This window comes from Corapipo altera, unplaced genomic scaffold (assembly GCF_003945725.1).
Source record: "Corapipo altera isolate COAL_440 unplaced genomic scaffold, ASM394572v1 0, whole genome shotgun sequence".
Taxonomy (NCBI): domain Eukaryota; kingdom Metazoa; phylum Chordata; class Aves; order Passeriformes; family Pipridae; genus Corapipo; species Corapipo altera.
In genome coordinates this window covers 70132419-70153610 of record NW_020884872.1, presented here as the reverse complement: position 1 = coordinate 70153610, position 21192 = coordinate 70132419, and the positions used below count along the sequence as shown (strand labels likewise).

At 42.3% G+C, this 21192-nt stretch overlaps 2 protein-coding genes across 2 annotated transcripts in view; one reads left to right on the top strand and one right to left on the bottom strand.

The window, feature by feature from the left end:
- Nucleotides 1-4969, bottom strand: part of UBL3 (ubiquitin like 3) — a 56157-nt gene extending 51188 nt beyond the window's left edge. Inside the window, exon 1 of the mRNA XM_027651578.1 lies at nt 3967-4969. Within this exon, the coding sequence (XP_027507379.1) occupies nt 3967-3993 (27 nt within the window). The 5' untranslated portion in view covers nt 3994-4969. The remainder of the gene's footprint in view (nt 1-3966) is intronic.
- LOC113950978 (translation initiation factor IF-2-like) lies at nt 4247-5681 on the top strand. The gene is made up of 3 exons (XM_027651472.1): nt 4247-4309; nt 4584-5303; nt 5646-5681. Exons 1-3 carry the CDS (start codon nt 4247-4249, stop codon nt 5679-5681), a joined length of 819 nt encoding a protein of 272 aa, XP_027507273.1.
- Nucleotides 5682-21192: the final 15511 nt, after the last annotated feature.

The window sequence follows — 21192 nt, the reverse complement described above, 5'->3', positions numbered from 1 at the left end:
AGTCCAACCTTTTCCACCATTAGCCTCCATTAATATGTATGAAAAAGCAAGTCCCTATATATGTTAAACTATTCATCACCATTCTATATTAAATTTCCTAAAAAAGAACATGCACCTACACATTTCCATTAAAGATGCTGACACTAACAAGGAGTGAACTGAGCAGGGTTTCTATTTGTCGTTCTTCCACCTATTACCCCCTTTAATATTGCCCAAACATATAAGTATTTTAGACCATGCACTTCATCCTCTTGTATGTCTGCAACTGTCTCGCACCAAACATTCAGTTTTCTTAAAAATAATCTCTCCCATACCACTTACATCTCTTAAGTATAGCATATGGATTCAATCGCTGTGCACATAAAAAATTAAAACTTTAAATTGTTTGACAGATTCTGGCACTTTGCTGTTTATCAAATGAAAAAAAAAAACCAAAAAAAAAAACTGACAGCAAAACAAACGAACAAACAATAAAACCCCCACCACAAGCCAAAAGCATCACCCTCTGTTACTACTCACACAGAAAAAGAAGTGGATATCTTAGAGAGCATGCAAAGAACTGCCCAGAGAGCGCTGGCAGAGCCTTTTCATACCTACATAAAATGCACCAAATACAGGAAACAGTGGACACTGTTAATACTTTTCAGTCATGCAGACTTAAATTCTAAGACTGTGGAATTCTAAGATCTCTGAAGAATTGTAACTAGAAGGAGAAGTATCTTAAGCACACAGAATACAGAGATGCAGCTTGCCAGATTCTTGTGATGACTCCATTCAAATAACGGGGATTATTCAATTGAGGAATAACTTCTTGACTGAACTGAGTTTTTCATAGTTATAAATAGTCAGCTACAGTGTTTTAACAAATATCAAACCGTTTTCATTTGGTCCACTCAAAAAAACAGCGTGATTAATTTCACAAGACCATAAACCACCTCATGTCTATGTATCATTACAAAAGAAATACAACTTGCAAACAACCCTGCTGTCATTCACAGTCAAATTCTAACTGCTACCAAATGGTAAAACTGATAAATTAGCTGATGAAATTACTGAACATATCAAAGATGCCCTGCTGCCACTACAGTCACCAGTGAAAAATTGAACCGAATTAGGCTCTAAATATGCAGTATAATCTTCAAGTACTGCCCCATACATGTTTAGTCCTAAGGAAGGTAATGAAACTACTCAGGTAGAGAGGTCAATATTAGCAGGTTTTATTTCAGGAGTGGAGTTTTAACCTGTAAGTAGCACACATTGCCAAGGAATAATGCACCACAAACTTACAATACCCGGAATGTGGTGTGTCACTATCCAATTTATTAGTGGAATGCAAATTATAAAGTACTGTGTTAATTATTTAAGAAGTGATGTTGAAATGGTTAGCTGGTAAAATCTGCTGCAGTTCTGGAAAGAAGTCAACTAAATGTCAGAGAACAGGAGACTGGGTCAAATTATGCCTACTTACAAATACAAAGCTTGCTGAAGATCAGATAATTTACTATGAATTTATGTAGAGCACATCATTCTCAAAGGTGGGACAGGAAGACAAATGAACACATTTTTAAGAAGTAGCAATTACAATATTATTATTATGAGAGGGTTAGTTCATGAATCTGACATAAACAGTCTCCAGGATAATTATTGTAATACTTATGTAATTCATAGCAGATTTACTAAGTGTAATGGAGTCTTCATAACATGACACTCCATCACACTGATGCCAACTCCTGAAGAAATGGGAAATCAATTTTTTGCAAATGCAAATTACAAAGTGGGTGGATAAGAGAAACGCAAACTTCAAAATCCTACATTAAATAAAAACATATACAAACAACGTGACAGCCTGGTAAGTGCTCCTCTTTAAAGAGCAAACAAACGGCAATTTCATTTTCTTTCTTGAACAAGCTCCTTTGAAATATGGAGGATGGTGACAAAAGGAGACCCACAGTGAGTTTTCAAGCACTCTTTTTATAAAGTAATATTTATCAGTTGTAATTAATAACTGGAATTTCCACAACACACATCAAACTTTCATAGAGAAAGTGCAGTTAATAATGCAGAAAATAAAGGACAAATGATCCCAAGACAGGGCAGAATACATCCAGAGCAGAATATATCTATTTATTCAGTTAAATTCTATCGTCATTGGTAACATCTTCATTCAAGTGTTTTTGTAATGACTCAGTATTTAAACATCACTATGTATAACAAGCTTCTTCCTGATTTGAATAAACAGAGCAGCACTAGGCCCAGCTATTCCCGGTAGTGGTATTCTCATTACACTGTAACAACAGAAGGAAATAGTTTTCATAAAATCAAAATTGTATTTTACCTGTCTTAACATCTGTATCTTTTGCAGAAAATGTAAAACATTACAGGCCTAGTGGCAGCCAGGACCTAGTAGGAGTGTGGAGGTGGCAGCTCAGCCCAGGGTGAGAGAGGAGTGCGCTTCATGTCACAGTCAAGGGACTCCTCCAGGCAACTTAAAAAGCAGCACTGAGATTTGCATCTAATCCTCCACAGCCAAGGCGAGGATTTCTGAGATATAACGCTAGACAGCCACGCGCAAGCAAGAAGGGGGTTCAGAAGGCTTTAACAGTCAGAGAGAGAGACCAAAAAGAAATATGTGAGAACTGATAGCTGAGGAGATTATTGCCTCTGACTTCAAATCCTTTGATCGCTCTTTTCGTCCAGGGGAAGCAAAATTTATTTACAGTATTTGAGAAAGGCAGGCGGAAGAAAAGAAAAAAAAAGTAAGCTTATAAAGGTGTTTGATCATCCCCAATATCTTACTGGTTTGGGTTTTTTTTGGTCAAAATTTACTCATTGTGACTGCTGTACAAAAGCTGCGAAGGAAACACTTAAAGTAAGCAACAAACAGGATACCATTATTTCAACAGCCCACTTGCCATAAGTATGACTGAAACAAGGGCTACTCGGTTTTACCGTTAGCACTACCGGGGCAGGTTTTACACTCAAAACAGAATTTCACCCTCAAAGGAAAAAAAAACCCAACATAGACAAATCTTCTGCTTTCGGGGTGGTGGTGGGGGGCAAGTACCTTTAAATGTGAACAGTCATGTGGAGATACATGAAAATATTCTGCCCTAAGAATAAAGAACTAACATACCTAACTGTAGCTACAAGTTTGGGGTTTTATTTTTCCCCAATTAAGTGATTTATGGAAATGTATCCTGATTCATGGAAATATATACAAACGGAGAAAGTCGTGCTGAACGGACGATTACCCAGCAGACCTGATTCACCCTACCTCCTCATGCCCAGCTATCCCTTCCTATTTTAAATGTACGGAGCCGAGTATCCAATACAAGCTGAAGTACAGTCCGCCATAAGAAGTACTAGGAGTGCCCTTGAAAAACGTCCAGATTGCAGCTAGTGCACAAAGAACCTCGCCATGAAAATAAAGCCCATGAGAATTTCTCTCTCGCTCTTCACCCGGCAGCAAGCGAACAGATTAACTTCCCACCAACATCAGAAGACAAAGCGTCGGCAAGATACAAGTCAAGTTTAAGAAGTATTTAAAGAAAGAAAAAAAAAAAAAAAAGGAAAAAACCGTGTCGAGCAATTCATCCCAAATGTTTTACTTCGATTTATCTTCCCCCAAAAAATGCTCAACGGTGCTGAAGAGCAGTGCTACACGAGACAAGCGTGAGCAGTCAGGTACTGACGGCCATAGGTAAGGGAGCGCTGGTATACCCCTTCCCTTGCTACACAGGAGGCGACGCTGCAGATCTCCCACTCCGCTACCAAAAAGCGAAGCAGAACCAGCATTTGGGGCGGGAGGGGGAGTTATTAACTGGGAACTTAATGTTCCTTAAATACGCAACGGAGACTTTTTTGGTTTTTTCTTCCCACACCCTTCTTTCCATCTTCTCTGCCAAAAACAGGTCGAAATAAACGTTATTCTATAATAATGCTACTAATAAAGAGTCCAAGACTCACCATATCAGCTGGAACACTGCTGGACATTTTGATGTTACCCTAAATGGCTTAAAATGAACTTTAAAAAAAAAAAAAAAAAAAAAAAAAGGCAGCACCAAGAGCAGCCCGCTGGAGATCTTCAAGAAACAAAACCGGTGTCAGTGTCGGAGGCAGCAGCTTCCACGTCCCCTACGCGAAATAAGTGCCCGGCAAGCAGCGGGGAAGGCGGCTGGCTGAGGAGCAGGGATATCCAGGGGCAGCGGTGCCAGGCTGTACCGGAGGAGCCAGCGGGAGACCAGAGATGGCAGCAGATCCCTGTCAGCAGCAGCGGCGGCGGTGGCGGCAGCAGCACCAGCGGTGCCAGGTAGACCAGGCAGCAGGACTACACCGCCACATGAGCTGCGTGCGGGCTTTTTCCCCCCTTCTCTCCCTCTGCCTTCTCTCCCAGCCTCGGCAAATGACGACGGGATGATTCACGCGGGATAATAGTGCGTCCAAGTCACCTCCTCAGCCGGCGCAGGCGACCCGGGCGTGCAGGCAGGACCTGGCTCCTGCCCTGGTCGGCGGAGCAGGGAGGCGGGAGGGCCGGGGTGGGCCCGGGGCCGCTGGGGAGGACGCCGGGCTGCGGCCCCCCCTAGGCGCTGTGCGGCATCCAACAGCGCCGGCGGGGACACGGGCCGGGGAGGGAGGGCGGCCGGAGGGGAGAGCCCTCCCCCGCGGCACTCGGCGGGGGCCGGGGGGCGTTCGACGGCGGCCGCCTCCCGCAGCCTCAGCTCTCCGCTCGCATCGCCGCCGCCTCCTCAGCCCGCCCTCCCTCCCTCTCCCGCCTCGTCCGCCGGCCGCTCCGGGCGCCCCCCAAGAGCCGCGCTAGCCGCGCCACGAGCCGAAGGTGCCGCTCCTTCAGCGCGATCCTCGCCCGCAGCCGCCCCCTGTCATCTTCGGCTCAAGCCAACATGGCGCCCGCCGAGCCGAGCGAGGGGACGCGGCAGGGGAGACACGGACCCTCCGCTGCCGCCGCCGCCGCCACCGCCCCCTCTCCCGGCGCGTCACACGCCGCCGCCCCGCGCGGCACCATGGGGCTTGTAGGCGGCCGGGCTCCGATCGCCGCCGGGGCGGGGCCGCCCCCCCTCCGCGGGGCCCCGTCCCGCCTCGCTGGGCGCGCCCCCCGACCCTCGCCGCGCTCCCTCAGTGTCGGCGGGGCGGCACTGCGGGGGCTCCGCGGCAGCGGCGACGGTTCCCCCCGGCGGGCAGCGGGGACGCCCCGACCGCCACGGAAATCGGCGTTTTCCCAAGGGCGCTGCAGCTTCCTCGGGGGCGTTCACGGGTGCGCCCTTCGCAGCCCCCTCTTCCCGCAGCGGGTGCCGTTCCCAGCGCGTGGCCCGCGCTGTCCTCTTGGACGGCTTCCAAAAAAAAAAAAAAAAAAAAAAAAAGGAATTTCCGTAGAACCATTAAATGTTAAGGCGTTGGAATGGACCATAGAGATCATCTACTCTCAATCCCCCCGCCACCATGGGCCGGGACACCTCCCACTAGACTAGGTTGCTTTGTGCAACCTTACCTTGGTTCAGGCATCCAAAACTTCCCTGGGCAACATGTTCCATTGTCTAACCACCCTCACAGTAAAAAACTTCTTCCTAATATCTAACCTAAATTTCCCCTCTTTCAGTTTGTACTCGTTACTCCTTGTCCTACTGCTACAGTTCCTGACAAAGAGAACCTCTCCATCCACCCTGTAGGCCCCCCTCAGATCCTGGAAGTTTGCTATATTTTCATGTCATTGGTTTGGGGTTTTTTTGCACCCCAGATCTACAAGTCTGGGTCTGTACATCACTTCTTTGTATTTCTCATTTCTCACATTATTCTTCACGGTTTTCTTGTGGGTTTTTGGTTTTTGGGTTTTGGTTTTGGTTTGGTTTTGTTTTTTTTTTTTTTTGGTGTGTGTGTGTTTTGGTTCTTTTTTTCCCCCAAAATGTGTAGTTTTAATAATGAAAAAAGCTCCAGTAAGATTCACAGTGCAAACAATGACTTCCAGCTTGGAAGCACCTGGAGAAAGAGCACTCCCTTCAGCATGTCAAACGCCCCTTCAAAAGCCAGTTCGCTTCCTGAAGAGCTCCATGTTTTTTAGGGATCCAAGTAACCTGAGCTGGTGTGTGTGTTGGGTGTTTTGTTCCTTATTCCATCCAGCTCCCAGAGACCAGCATTCAACAAAGAAAGGCAGTACCTGATGAAAAGTACACTCCACCTCAAAGACACAAAAATCCACACAAGGTGCAAATCTATTGAAGAAATTAGTTGGCCTTTTGAGAGGGGTGTGGAGAGGCACATTCACATACCAATACTGTGAAACTGTCCAAGAAAAAAAAAATAAATCAAGAAAATCAAACAGATGGTGACAGATGGTTCCTTTGTGGACAAATCTCATGTAAAACCACAGGAAATTAAGACAGAGTTGTTCCCTTTAATACTAAAAGTTTGAGGTTGCCTTTCTTCCTTAAGATTTCATGCTGCAAAGGCAACTCCTGGTGAGACACCATCCCTTGTAGAGGTTATAATTCTTTATTTTGTACTCTGACCCAAAATAGCACAAAACTACTTACCTCAGAAGACAGATCGGACAGCAAGCAGTCCTGTCTGATGCCTGGGAGAAGATTTGGGGGCCAGCAGAAGTGGCCCTACATGTGTGATCTCTGTGAGGATGCATGTACTGTCATGCATCGTATGACTTCAGGTACATCACTCCCTCTCTTGCCAGCCTAATTGCTTAGGTAGTACATTTTTGGGAGTCAGTGACATCCCCAATCTCGGTCAGGCCTTGTAGACACCCTGCAGATCACAGCTGTCTCCTACTGTAAACTGAAATTGGTGGCAACTCAAAATTTTGTCCTTGGCCACACTGTGACAACTGAGGTACATGGCCCTTCCCACCTGCTCTGCTATGAGGAGGCAAGGCAGACCGTGTAATCCTTTACAGTTCACAGGATAAATTGCCAAAGGTTATGTGGAAATACCCTTCAGCTGAACATCGAGAAGTCCATGTGCCCGAGCAAGTCAGGCAAGTAAGGACAGCAACAGGCACAGGCAAACTGAATGAATGGTCAGCAAGGCAAGAAGGCAGCAGCAGGGCACATCTGCTGCACTGGAGATGATTCTTTTTAATTATTTAGATGGAGGAACTCATCTGTGGTGCATAAAGACAGGTACATCCATAGGACATCACCATGGGAAAGAAAACAGCATGATTCTCCAGGTTTTGCTTTTTTGCGTCTGTTTTAGCAGTCCATTAAGAGGAAGGATCACTCATTTTGAGTTGATGAAGAAGTGGGGTACAGGAGAAGTCAGAAGTCCTGACAATTTCAGGTCCTTGATGCTTTGTGCATACAGTCGAGTTGGTCAACTTTTCTGTCAAATGCTGTATAAATGAGAATCAGCTCCTCTCTTTGACATATAGCAGTACTGATCAAGAGAAGTCAGTTATGTTTTTGATTTATTATTATTATTATTATCTCTAAACTAATCTACAGTTAAGACTGCTGACCAGAATGCCACAGTGTTAGGCACAGCATGGTCTAAGTACATATCATGTTCTGTCCTAAATGGTTCATAGTGTTTGGTCTACTCAACAGGTGATATTTATATCACATTTGAATGCTTTTTTTCTCCCCAGCTCTCACCCAAGATGACCAAACACAAATGAATGGAGGATCTGGCACAATTGGTACATGCTGGAGATCATTTTAGGGTGATTGTGCTGGACAAATGAATAAAAAGAGGTGTTGCATGATGATCCTGGTAGAAGTTGTACTACATAAGATGATAGGGGTAAATCCCACCAGTTTTGTAATTTGAAATGCAGGATAGTCAAATATAAAACAGAAAAAAAACCTTTTCTCTTTGGCACATACTAAGAAGGTCGGTTATGATAGTATTCATTTCACATTTGCAGAGAGAGGAAATGAGAGTTGTGGTCAGCAGTAGTTGGCTGTAACAAGGGACCCTGCAAAAGTGTAAATGCGGGCTGAGTCTGGGATCAACTTGCAGATAAACCCCAAGCAAGTGTTACAGGCATACACATCAGAAAACAAATACTTTCTGCATCTGAGGATCAAGCAAAAAGGGGAAATGCTGTTCAAGAGGAATGCTAGCAACATAGAGAGCTTAAAAGGCTATTCTGCTTTTGGAGCTTAATCCTGTAGTCAGATGCACGAATCTTATTTCTATTAAGTCTCCTTTGCAGAACCGTCATGTGAATTTAGCCATCCAGGTACAAAATCATTCATCATCATTGCTTTTTCAATTTCTGGGAGAAAATTATAAAGTATACAACTTGTTTTTTACTTCTTGTTTGAAAAATATGACATGGCATAAGTTGAATTTGACCACGCTCTTATTCCCTTTGAGAAGAATTGTGCCAGGTATCTACAAGTAGACTGGGCTGTGGATTTAGCATTTCATGGCCATCAGTACTAGTTGAAACCTGACTCTGTACTGAGACTTAATAGGAATAAAAGGTCTGTTATACTAAATCAGATTAGTAGTCCAGCCAATGTCTAGTCCAGATATCCTGTCTCCAGCCGTGGCCAGCATCGAATGCTTCAGAGAAAGACACACAAACCCCCACAATGGACAATCATGTTATAATCATCTTATTTGCTAAGTTTCCACTGCTGCCAAGGCTGACAGAGAGGCTGGTTTATGCCCTGAAGCACAAAACTTCATATCCTTTATAGCCTTAATGACAGCATAACCCATTGTTAACATGTTAGACTGTCTGCCATTTTTCAGAAGAGCAGCATTCTCTCCCAAGAGTTTTTATTGCCGGGGTTGGTGACCACTTCGAACATACATCCCTAGACTGACACTGAAAGCTTCTAATCCAAGTACTGTTCTCTAGTGTTTTCCCTTTGATGCAGCTGTGAACAGTATCATCTTCAGGAGAGGGAACACACCACCACGAAATTTCTTTCAAGGCAATTTCTGATTTGTCTCCAGATTTTCAGAGCAGCCCAACAAGGTGAAAGGCTCCTGAGAAAAAGGGTTTAATTTTCCAGGGTTTGGCCATGGGACAGATCAGGATTCTTTCCCTCTCTGGCAGCCACAGAGGCAACAAAGTATCCTCAACAGGATACTTTTAATACCTTTGCAGAAACATGTGACTTTTTTTTTTTTTTAATTCTTACAGAGCCAAGTTTGCATTTCACTCCGTGTGACTCAGTCACACTGAATTCAGGCCCCTTACTAAGAAGCGTTTAGGCAAAAAGCTGCCCTGGAAGCAAGGGCCAGCCACCCTCTGTCTGCTCCTATACACTATTGGTTTCTCATTCTGGTCTCTGGAAAAAAATCATATTTTGTGCTTTCAGATTTTTCTTTTTTTTTTTTTTTACTGAACTGATTCCTTTCACCTTGGAAGAACATTGATTTTTGCCTGTTTGCTGCTTCTGTGTCAAGCCAAACCAGCATGTGGGTCCTATCAGCCTCTCTGTCTATGCCAACAGGCCTCTGGGAATGGCATTCCTCAGGTCCTCACCTTTCTGCAAAGCCAGCAGGAAGGCAACAAAAGGACCTCTGACATTTTGTAGAGTTTATAATACACACTGACAGCAAGAATCATGATTTATTTACTTTATAAGTTACTCATCAGACTGATCTTGCTGGAAAATAAAACCACGTAGCTGTTTAAAACTATTTGCATTGTTCCTCTGAATGCCCCAATATGCTTTAAGGATTTATTTTTCCCCCTCACATTTGCAGTAACTGAGTATAAACACAAGACGATAGGAAACAGCCAAGTGGTACTGAGTGCCCGAGGTTATTCCTAACCTTCCTGATGCAGCTGAACCAGGCAGGGTCCGTGCTCTGCCAATCTAATGGGTGTTGCAGAGATAGGACACAGTGGTGTCACAGTTACTGGTGTCATATATTATGACAGGTAACTCCTAAGAGCAAGGGTGAAGATTGATAGAAGAGGGTACAAAGGTGGAATAAGGAGAAGGAAAGAATAACGTGAATAAGGAGTCACAGAGCCTGTTTTAGAGAGTACTCAAATCACCAGTGCTCTTGAGGTGGTTTAACTATCTGTACATCTAGGAATTAACAGATCTATCTATCCAGTTTCTATACAGAAAAATAACCCTGAAAACAATTAGAAGAACTCCCTCATTTTATAATTGATAAGAAACAGGAAGAAGTTTTAGCAGAAAAGCATTCATCCTGGATCAGCTTCCTGACAACAAGGTGGAACTAGGGGAAGCATTGAAGTAATGCTCAAGATCTGAACTTGAAACTTGAATTTAACAAAATATAACAGTAAAATACTCTTTAATATCAGGAAATCAAATATATTGAAATCAAGAAGTCCTATATAACTGATTGTAAGGGTTATGGTGGCAAAAATTATTAAAATTTGCCAGAGAAGAGGGAGACCAAAGGTCAGGAAAAGTGCCATATCAAATTAAATAATAGCTCAGCAGAAAAGGGAACAAGAATCTGTGACTCTGGGGGATGACTGTTGCAAAACTAAATGGTGCAAAAGAAATTGTCTGGAAGAAAAATGCATGGTTTATGTTCAAGAGAGGACAGTAGAAGAGCACCAGGTATCATTCTCAGACAGATCAAGGATGTAGAAGAAAAATGGCTTTGCAAAACTGTGAAATGTGAGAGCTGAAGCTCAAGTTGCTTGTTGGTGCTACCAGGATCCCAGCTTTTTTTTGTGCCTTACAGGAGCCGCTGCAGCCCAAGGCTGAGTGTAGCCTATTAGCTGCACAGAGCCAGGCTCTGCAGGGACCCTGGGGTACTGACTGTTTTAGCATCTCTCTGTCCTGCTGACTGCAGCAGGTTATTTTTTACATTATTTGACAGCTGAGTTCATTTATTTATTATTTTTTTTTTACTGTAAGGGTCTCTAGTGGCAGCTAAACATTAGTGAGCTCCCATTATAGCTCACATTTACCATTTATAAAATTAGTACTAAAAATACAAAATTGAAGTAAGAAATCATTTTTGCTTCTTTGATTTTCATGTTGGTTATGTTAGAACCCTTCAGGTTTTTTTTTAGTTTAAGGACCTTCATATGCCTGTAATTTAAGGCTGTTACTTACATTATATGTACGTGTATATATACTTAAACATATACTTATAAAGGCTCTAAATCTCTATGCACACATGTGTATTAATTCTCTGAACACTTTTAAAATTAGCTGAAGCTCTCAGATAGATTACACACAAATCTGATTGTATATTACTTGAACTGAAAACAAAACCCCATCTCATAATTTGCACTGAGGAGTTAATTGTTGTTTACATATGCTATATCAATGTAATATAAGATTTAATTTGCCTTATTTTCTATCATTCACTAGTCTTCAGACTAGAAACAATATCTGAATGAAGCAGTGTCTAGAAATGCTGGTTTTAATTGGCTAAAGAGATTGCTTGACCTCTGGTAACTGGCTACTGTTGTTGGGGAGACTCTCCATGAGTGGTGGTGCATTGTTTAAACATAACTGGACAATAGTCTCATGTCATCCATAGGATATGGAGACACCACAGTTTTGTGTTTCTTTTACTTTATTACTATACATGCGAGGCACAATCGACAAAGACTTCCTGAGGATGAATGTTGTCAGTATATGAAACACTGAATAACTGCTTTTTGTTTTGGTGAATAGTCCTCTTTCTTTCAGTTTTACAGGGGAAAATACAGAATAAAAGTAGCTCTAGGGAATGGAGTCTTGCATACAGGAATTTTTTTAACAAACTTTAGGCTGCATTTTCTTAAAATAATTTTATATGAGTTTGACTTCATTGACGTGATCTAAATGACTCCTGGTTTACTATACGATAAATGGAGGGATTGGACAAATTAATAGGAACCTGAATTCCGTGTTACTTCTGAGCTTGGAGTCAGTCTGCTGGGTCCTGAATGCTGCCAGTGTTGAGATTGATTTTCTTCTCTGTTTTCACTTTCGCTCATCATGAGCATGAACCCAGGAGGGCCTGATTTCATTCTAGCCTCCCTTTCTCATTCTAGTCCCAAGGCCTCTGTAGAGAGTAGTAGGTGTTTGGGCTGTAGAGACAACTGCTCCCAAAACAGTCAGCATTAGAAGTCTTCTACTTGTCTTACTGTCGGCAAGAGAGCAACAGAGTCTGAAAGACTGAGTGGACAGGTTTTACCATGTTGCAGTTTGTTCTATGTATGTGTACTTGCTGTTAAAGAGCTATATTAGTGTTTATTAAATTTGTTTTTATTAAATTTAATTGCATTAATTTATTAAAATTCTTTTAGTTAAAAGTTAAATGAAAGGAGAATTTGTCAGACCTCACTGTCACTGCTCACATTATGTCTGTCATTGGCAATGGGCTGGTGTCTTTGGTGCAAGCTGCAGGCACAACAGCTGAATGAAGAGCAGTAGTGCCAAATTTTGCCCATGTGCCAAAACTTATGCCACATTTTCAGATTCCTTTTATTGGAATGCTAAGGATGGGATTCAACTCATCTGAATTTAGTCCTCTAGAAATATTGCATATCTTATCTAAGGTACTTGTCCAGCCTCCATCTTGTCATCGCTGGAGCAAGGCACATCCACCACCTTGACCTCTTAGATAAGATGTTTAAATTCCTTCTATTGAGCATTTAAAAAGCCTACATTATTAGTTTAGACTAGATACTTAATTTTTGTGCAGTTGAAGACAAACTTTGTAAACTCCCCCCCACGTCTTTCACTTCTCCCCACCAGCACTGCGTTTTCAGCTCCTCGCACAGCTTAGCTGAAAAGTTAACCATGATTGGACACTCAGGACTGTTCTGCACCAACTCACCCAGACCTTGGCATTGTTCATATTCCAGAGTGCCGAGATCCAACCCCAGGGAAGAGGTACCACCCCGGCTGGAGTCAGTGGGCACAGGCTGAAGGAATTACATAACAGCAAGCAGAACTAGCTAGTGAATAACCTAAGCAAGTGAATAAACTTTGGCAGGATCAAGGCTTAAATAATAATCACCTTGAGGCATGAAAATGTTCTTCTTTTGCTTCCTTTACGGAACAAAACCCTCTATTGTCACTTAATTAACTCGGTTTTCAAACTGATGAATGATGAAGTAACTTAGGGAGTGTTACAATTATGGCATCACTTGCAATGCCTTGACACTCTCCTGAGAGAGGTGAGAAGGTTATGGGTTGCCTGTTCTGCTAAATGAGGCTACTGGGTGATCACAGTATGTGCTCTGGAGTCTGCAATATCAGGTCCTTGGGGTGCAGCCTGGCTGCTATTAAACTGTGTGGGCAGAGTCCCATTACCCAGGTGAGAGTGGCATCAGGTCTGAAAACCTTTCATTTTTCCAGAAGGATCTTTATGTAGGACATGGAGGACACAGTGAGGGAGCTGATCGTTAAAGGCTTGTTGGAAGAGAACAAGAAGAGGACATGAAAGCTTGGGGAAAACATGTCTAGATCTCTTTTTCTTCATATTTCTAATATGCCATGTAACTTGTGTATGCTTTCTAGTTCACTGCTGCAGATTTCTTTGTAGATGAAGGAAGAGGTAGTTCTTAAAGAGAGACTGGTTACACAGAATATTATAGTATTTCGAGAGCATTAAAAATGCCACCAAACAAAGATCTTGTTCACTTTCCCTGCCCTTTCTGTGAGAAATGACTGCAGTAAAAGTGAACTCCTGCTTTTCCTTATTTATGAAACACCTCTTCCCTTTTGTATGAAAAACTAATTTTCCTGTGCTTTAGAAGGTGTATAAGTGGCAGTTGAGAAAGCCAGTGAAAGCTGTACATTAAAGTAGTAGAACAAGGTAAGTACTGCAAAAGAAAAAGCTATTCGGATTTTTTTCCCTAAAAGAAAAGGAATGAAAACTCTCATCAGACTGAATTGTTCTATTCCTGATTACTGTGTGTAGCACGATGAAACAAAAAATGCATTTCGATTTTAGCTTTCACAGGCAGTATATGCCTGCAAACCTTTTGATAAACAACTGATTTTCAAAGCAGCACATTTCTGTAGGCTGTCAGTGATCCAGCAGAGGTCTCATGCTGCTTTGATTTTTCCACCCCCTAAGAGTATGAGACCTTTACAATTCTTTCTAGGATCCTAACAAATTTAATAATATAGGCAAACTTCTGCACAGATTGATTTTGGATTTACAAGGCTCCTGGCTGTTTGCTTGCACAGATGTAACCAACAGGCAGAACCCACACATCAGTCTTAAAAAAAAACCAACTTCATCTACACAAAATAGATTTTACTCTTCAAATTCTTAACAACTGAGACTGGCAATGTATCACACTTGGCCATAAAAAAATTCTTCAGGAAGGAACTGGTCTCAAATAAGCCAGTTTAAATAAGATAAGCAAAACCATTTCCAGTAATACCATCTGGTGACTCTTAATCACATCCGAGCCTAGAATGTTGCAAATATGAGTCAGGTTAAAAAAGACATGAGAAAAACAGTGTGAACAGGGAAGCGGAAGAGTATTAAGTTAGAGTAGCTCGCAGCCTGTAGGGTGGAGAAGAGCAATAAAGAGGAACATGTAGCTAAGCAATTCATAAACTCAGGGACTAGAGCAATATATTCTCATTAAAATGCAGGCATTTACCCATTCTTGTGTCTGGTTTTGGCTTAGTCCTCATGTACTGCACAGGTACTAATACAAATAGAGAGTTGAAAGATCAGTGTAGAGTTGAGCATTATATCCTTGCCATAGACTCACCACCACTAGACCATCCTGCCCCTGCCTGGTAAGGCATGGTAGCAGTGTGTGCCCTCCTGAAAATACACAAGAACCCGTGAACCACTGTTGCATTTTCTGTATTTTCTAAACCATTGGCAATATTTTGTAGAATTTGAATTTTTATATGAAAAGTGGTATTTTTTCTTTTCCGTATTTGTTTTTTCTTTCCTACAGTTGAACCCTTAAATAAACAACAGCCTGTAGCAACTTGTATCAAGAGTAACAAGGAGGTGTGTGATGCCTGTATTTTTTTTAAGAAATAATTTAAACAGTTTGGTCATAAATTCTTCTGAAAAGCAATTTTTTGGGTTTTTTTTTGCTGTTGACATGCATCATTAGATTCAGTTTCATTTCACTGTCTGCATTACTATTCCTTCTCCACAATAAGCATCCAAACATCACAGGATTGCTGTATCAGGGAATGTTGACAAATAAATGAGTGTGCTGATTTCTCTGGCATTTAAACCTTCTATTTAATCCTCTAATCTAAAGGTAGGTGATTTCTTAAAAAGGGTTTATTTTCTTGGAAATATAAATAGGCAACTATAGTGACAGGAGAGACAAGATCTCTGTAGACTTGGAAATTATTAGAAAAATTATATTAAAAAAGGTGAGAGTGGCTTCCCCATTTAAAAAATATTTTCCTATTAATCTAACAGGATTTGATGCGATGTTTTGCAAGCTGATGAACAAGTAGCTGAATAGTTTGGGCAGCATGTGTCTAATCTTGTTCTGAATATTTTGTGTGCATTAAGCAGCTAGTAGAATGTGCATCACTGATCTCCATTCTCATGCTCTTTCTTTTCCTTCTTCTGACAAAGTATTTTTTGCACATGCTTAATCCCAAGAACATCACTAATCCCAGGCTATTTATGTGTGGAAACTAAGCACAGCCTGCAGCACTTCACTGGCCTGTGTTGAGATACACAGGAACACATCCCATAGGAATTCATCAACTCCTGGGAAAGTCTATACTGTGTGCTCTGTGCATGGGACTGACTTCTAATGGCCAGGGGTGAAGACATCCTCTCCCTGTCGCCATGAAGCAGACATCAGGTTATGCACACTGTGGCCTTGAAAATCAGGCTTAAGCACCTGCTCTGGCAACTAAATTCAGGACATCAGTGAACTACTCAGGTGCTCTGTTCTAAATGTCAGGATCAAGTGGTTTGCTTAAGTCCATTTTAGAAGTTTCAGCATGGTTTCTGCTTGTAATGTCCATAGTGTAGCATGTCTGGGTGAAGCTCTGTTTCTTTTCTCTCATTTTCAGACTGAATCCTGGCTTTGCAGCTCTGGAGAACAAGGACTCTGAAACACCTCTTGCCCTTTTCTCATACAGCAGGTGACCAGGTCTGTCAGCAGTCCTGTGGGGACAGTCTCTTCACATTTGTGACCCTGGCTCGCCATCAAGGAATTTGTGTAAGAGGAAGCAATATGTGATGGATGCTCTTGTCATGTACTGATCAGATAAATCCTCCTACTATGGAGCAGCAGCTCTTGGAGAAGCCAATGAAAAGTACTGATCAGAGAGGTGAACACAGAAACATACATGTATCAAAATATGTATTTATAAAAGTATATGTGTGTGTGCATGAGTAAAGCCAATTGTTTCTTTTTCCCAAAATCCCTTGCTTTCTATTACCTGGTGCTTGGGCCCCTGGGCATTTTGCAGAAATGGGTGGTTGTAGAATTAATTGGCATATTTTGGGGGGTTTTCTAGTGAAGGGCATTTGGGATGTTTTAGTTGCGTCCAAAGCATTCTGGGGCCCCAGGGAAGTTTTATGGATACTCTCACTGTATATCTGTACAGAATCAGATATACATGTAGAAATAAAGAACAGAAGGATACAATTACTGTTATGATTAATTCAACTTGAAAAGTATGGGAATAGAGAGTTTCTTTGTCCTTGTACTGGACAGGTTTGTTGTTCTTCAAGCACTTTTGTGAGCAAATAAATATGTTAAATTAGATCCTGTAGAGACTTGTTGGGAAGTGGTATAATGAAGCTTGTTTCCAGCTCTGCGGGGATAGCTTCTTTTGTTAATCTATCAGATAAAGTATTGGATAAACTAGTTTCATGGGCAAATGGAAGAGGACATGCCAAGAGCCCTATCCTTTTACCCTTCTGCTCTCAGCTCTGCGACCACCCTCTCTTCTCTGAGGGTGAAACAGAATTCTGTGTTCTGAGGGATCAGTGCATAGTTTTCTGTCATCCAAGCCTGTCTCAGATCAAACACCTCCCTTGGAAAATACTGACACACATAAGAAAAAAAACAAACCAAGACAGAGGAAAACCCCATCTGTTAGTTTCTTAAGAGGTTTCACATTTGTTTCAAGCATGCAGGTTGAAAAAAACCCATCCCAACAACATAATTACATGGAAAAAATATCAGTCTTCTACAGCAGCTTTGAACACTTAGGAGTAGATTCCCCCCAAAGCCATCTGAAAGGCTGGTGTTTTTCTTAAGATTCAAATGAACTACAAAGGCAGGAGCAGAGGGCAAATCTTCCCATCTACTCTGGCAGCTGTCTTGACAGGGGTGAACCATGTTTTGGCAACCCATCTCTCCTCTGATCAGACAGGCAGCCAATGTGACTGGCTTCTGACCACCAATGCCTGACTCCTGAAAAGTTAAATTTAGGTAATGGGAATCCCAACCTTGAATTTTTAATCTTAAGACAAACTGAATGGGTGTGGGTCCCCCAAGAGAGTTTGTTGTTCCTTTTCCAAAGGTCCAAGCACTTCATATCATGCCAGATCAATTTTAAAGAGTGGTTGCCTCTCAGCTGAGATGTGGTACTGTGGTATTCCTGCTGCCAGAACATTCCTGCTCTGCTGATAATGCAAAAAAAGAAAAATACCCCCTCCAGCTTCACGCTGAGCAGTGAGGAGCCTCAGGCTGAGAATAACAGAGTGCTCAAGGGATTTTGACCAGCACATCTGAATTACACAATCTTCATAATATTCAAACAACAAAACACTTTACTGCTCTTAGAACAACAAACCACCTTGCACACAGTAGTGAAGTGAGATATCCCTGTTGCCAGAGCACAGTGATGTCTCATTAAGGGATCCATGCCTAACCTTTCCAGCATTAATTACTGGAAACGTTCATGCTTTTACTTGTACATTATGGAAATAACAGTCTCACACACACAGTGAAGTCAGGGGGAAGACAATGGCACAGAGACCCAGGTAGCTTAAATATCCTGTATATTGAAAGCTGGCAGTGGCTCCGTGTACAGGAACTAAAATACTTTGCTTGAAAATAAAGACAATAAGAAACACTCAAAAGCCAATGTATTTACTGCTTCTCACTTTGAAACCAGAAAATACCTGTGCCTTTTAAAAAGGTAAACATGTAGAAAGCAGAAAATGCAATCACTTAGTTTTGTAATAAGACCCAGGAGCAGGAACCCATGAGGATTTTCTTCCTGATGTTGAACTCCACATCTGACACCCAGAGAAACCCTCCTCTCCAAGTCGGAAGGCATTCAGGGGCATTGCTGGGAGCCAAAGCCACATCTGACACCCAGAGAAGCCACATGCTGGCTTTGGCTCCCAGCAATACCTCTGAATGCCTTCCGACTTGGAGAGGAGGAAGCCTTCTCTGGTTACCTTCAGACTTGTCCTTGGAGTGCAGGAAGAGAGGGAAAGGACAAATCTGTGTTGACACCAGGAAAAGACTAGTGTCTGAGCCCCTTGCTAGAGAGTGCACAGCACTACAGGTGATGTTGGAATTTCCTTTAGCCAAAATGCAAGTGTCTGCAAAATGATTCCTCTCTCTGGAGATAGCAGCTGAAGGTCCATTGCCATTCCTACACTCCTTCAGGTATGTCCTATAAAACAGAGAAGGCAATGTGGCAATGTTGGATAGAGTAAATCTTACCAGTCCCATTCTGTTGCATGCTACTGCTTTGCTTCATCTTTGAAAGCACAATGAAAAATCATGTTTCTACTTGTGAATGCAGCAGAAGTCATGGATTTGATGAAGAGCAAAGAAAGAAAAAGTAGCAGTACCCAGAAACATATCCCTGTAGACACAATGCTTGCTGGAGGTGTGATCGCAAGTAGCTGTTCTCCTCCCTGGTTACTTCCATAGCACATGAAATTCTATTGCAGCCAGCTTGAAGCATGGTTATCTCTATCTGGATGAGCTTACTATCGTACCAAGTTTCATACTCATAGTTATGAGCCCAGTACCGTCATCTTTCCCCTAATTCCTCCCAATACATCAGTGATAGGGAGGGGAGAAACAACTACTTTCAGAAGAATAATTGGGCTAAACCCAAAGGTGAATGCTGGTTTAATATGAGGAGTATTTCACACAGAGTCAGGAATATTCTGAATTGGAAGGGACCCACAAGGATCACTGAGTCCAACTCTTAAATGAAAGGCCCCTACAGGGGTCAAACCTTGGTGTTATTAGCACCATGCTCTGATACTGTAGGCCTACAAAATTCCTGGTGTGATAATCTCAGCTGCTGAAAGCATGTACATGTTTTGGAGTGACACCTTGCCTTTCTCAGAGCTGGACCTCAATTAGGAAAACAAAGTACTTTTTTATTCTGGCAGCATCCCTCCCTGATACCAACACCTTTGAAGAAAAATGGTCCTCACTTTCTTTGTGGGTTGTACACCTTGTGCATAGAGCCAAAGGACATAGCCACGAGGCAGGAAAACATCAATGTACTGAGGTACCCAAAGAGGTTCCAGGCTGTCCTGGCGGCAAGAGCCAGACAGGGTAGACAGGGCAGGGGAATGAGGATGTTCAGACCAAAGAAAGGATAAATGTAAGCTTCAGCCACACAAACAGAGACAAGAAACTCTTTGCTTAAAGTCATCCCCTGTCTTTCAGCATCGCCAGTTCCTGACATGTCACCATATGCCTTGTTTGCAACACTGAGAAAGGGAAGCTGGTGGAGGTGATTTCCTTACACTTCAGGATCCTTTAAAGCCTTAACAAAAGACTTATTACTTCTGATATTGGATTCCTGTTTCTGATGAAACCCTGATTTCTCTAACTTGAATAAGTAGTTTAATTCATAGTGGAGCTGATTTCAGACGGTGTGTTGTCATCACAGCATCATTTAACACAGGATAGAAAGGTGACCAGGGAAAACTGAAATTAACAGTGATTTCATATGGTCTTTCTAGAAGAGTGTGAACAAAAAAAGCCATAACTGTAGAGGAAATATTGCAATGTCTGTATGGAAAGGAGTCATGCTGCCATTTGCTCTCTGGTTTGTTATATTTGCTTTCCACCACCACCACCCCTTTACCATAAGATAGTAACTTTTCAGAAACCTCTTCTGCATTGATATTTCACCTCTATTTCATTGGTTCAGAGGCCACTTGCAGTGGCTTGGATAACATTTAGCCAAAGAAAACAGCCTGAATCAGATCAAATATTCTTTTATTTGACAGAACACATAAAAGCAAACCAACAAAAATATATATGAAATATATAGCTATTGTCATCATATGTTAATTTTGGTGGGCTACTAAATTGCAGGGATTGTAAAAGGAGACATTATATAAATCCTGTGTGAACATATGGCATTTTTTTTCCCTTCTGAGATTTCAGACTGAATCTAGGCAATCCTGTTAACAAAATGAGCCTTGTCGTTTGCAGAGTAGTGCTTAATGACAGTTGTCAGTCATCACTAGGTATCACACTCAAGGGACATCTTGATATGCCTGTGACAGACAGATTAGATATTGTCTGGAGAGGGTTATGCGGCAGCTGTAAGAAAGCCTAGCTGAGAGGAAATGAGGATTTAAAAAAAGAGCAAGGAAATCAGATACAGCTTTTTCAGCCCCTGATCTCTGGAGCAGATGATTCTTCTGCTCAGGTATGAGCTGTGTGTGTCTGAAGCTAATGGCTGAATGGGAGATGGCCACTGCTGTGATGTAACTCCAGTGACCCAAAATTGCAACCTTGCTGTGATCAGACCTGAGTGGATGGAAACCCTTTCTTCCCCTCAAATCGCTTGCCATTTAATAGGCTTTCCCTCCTATTCTTCGTAGGAAGAATTTTCCTTCCTATTCTTTCCCTTTTACACTAAGGGAAAATGTAATCAGCACAGCTACGCCTAAAGCAGAAAAAGGCTGAAACCATTAGACAATTGTGACTCTCATTGCCAGTAGCAAGAGGTAGTGGAGGGATGTTGTTACCTGTCCTTGTACCCTGAGGAGACCCATTCATTGCCAGCAGAGGTCAGGATCTGGCACAAGAGCTTGTTCCCACTGCCAGGCTCCTGCTGCCAGAGACCCTGGAGGCAACCCCACAGCTCCCAGCTCAGGTATGCCGGCATGGAGCACCTCTCAAATAGCTCTTTGCCTCACTTGTCCTTGTAAATTGGCCATATGAAAAACAAAGAGATGCAGTGGTCAGCTCAGGAGTTTTCACACACACTGCTCTCACAAAGACGTGCTCTGTATCCATGCGTGACAAGAGACTGAGCCTGCCGACCAGAGACTGAACCTGTCAACCAGAGAAAGGGCTTT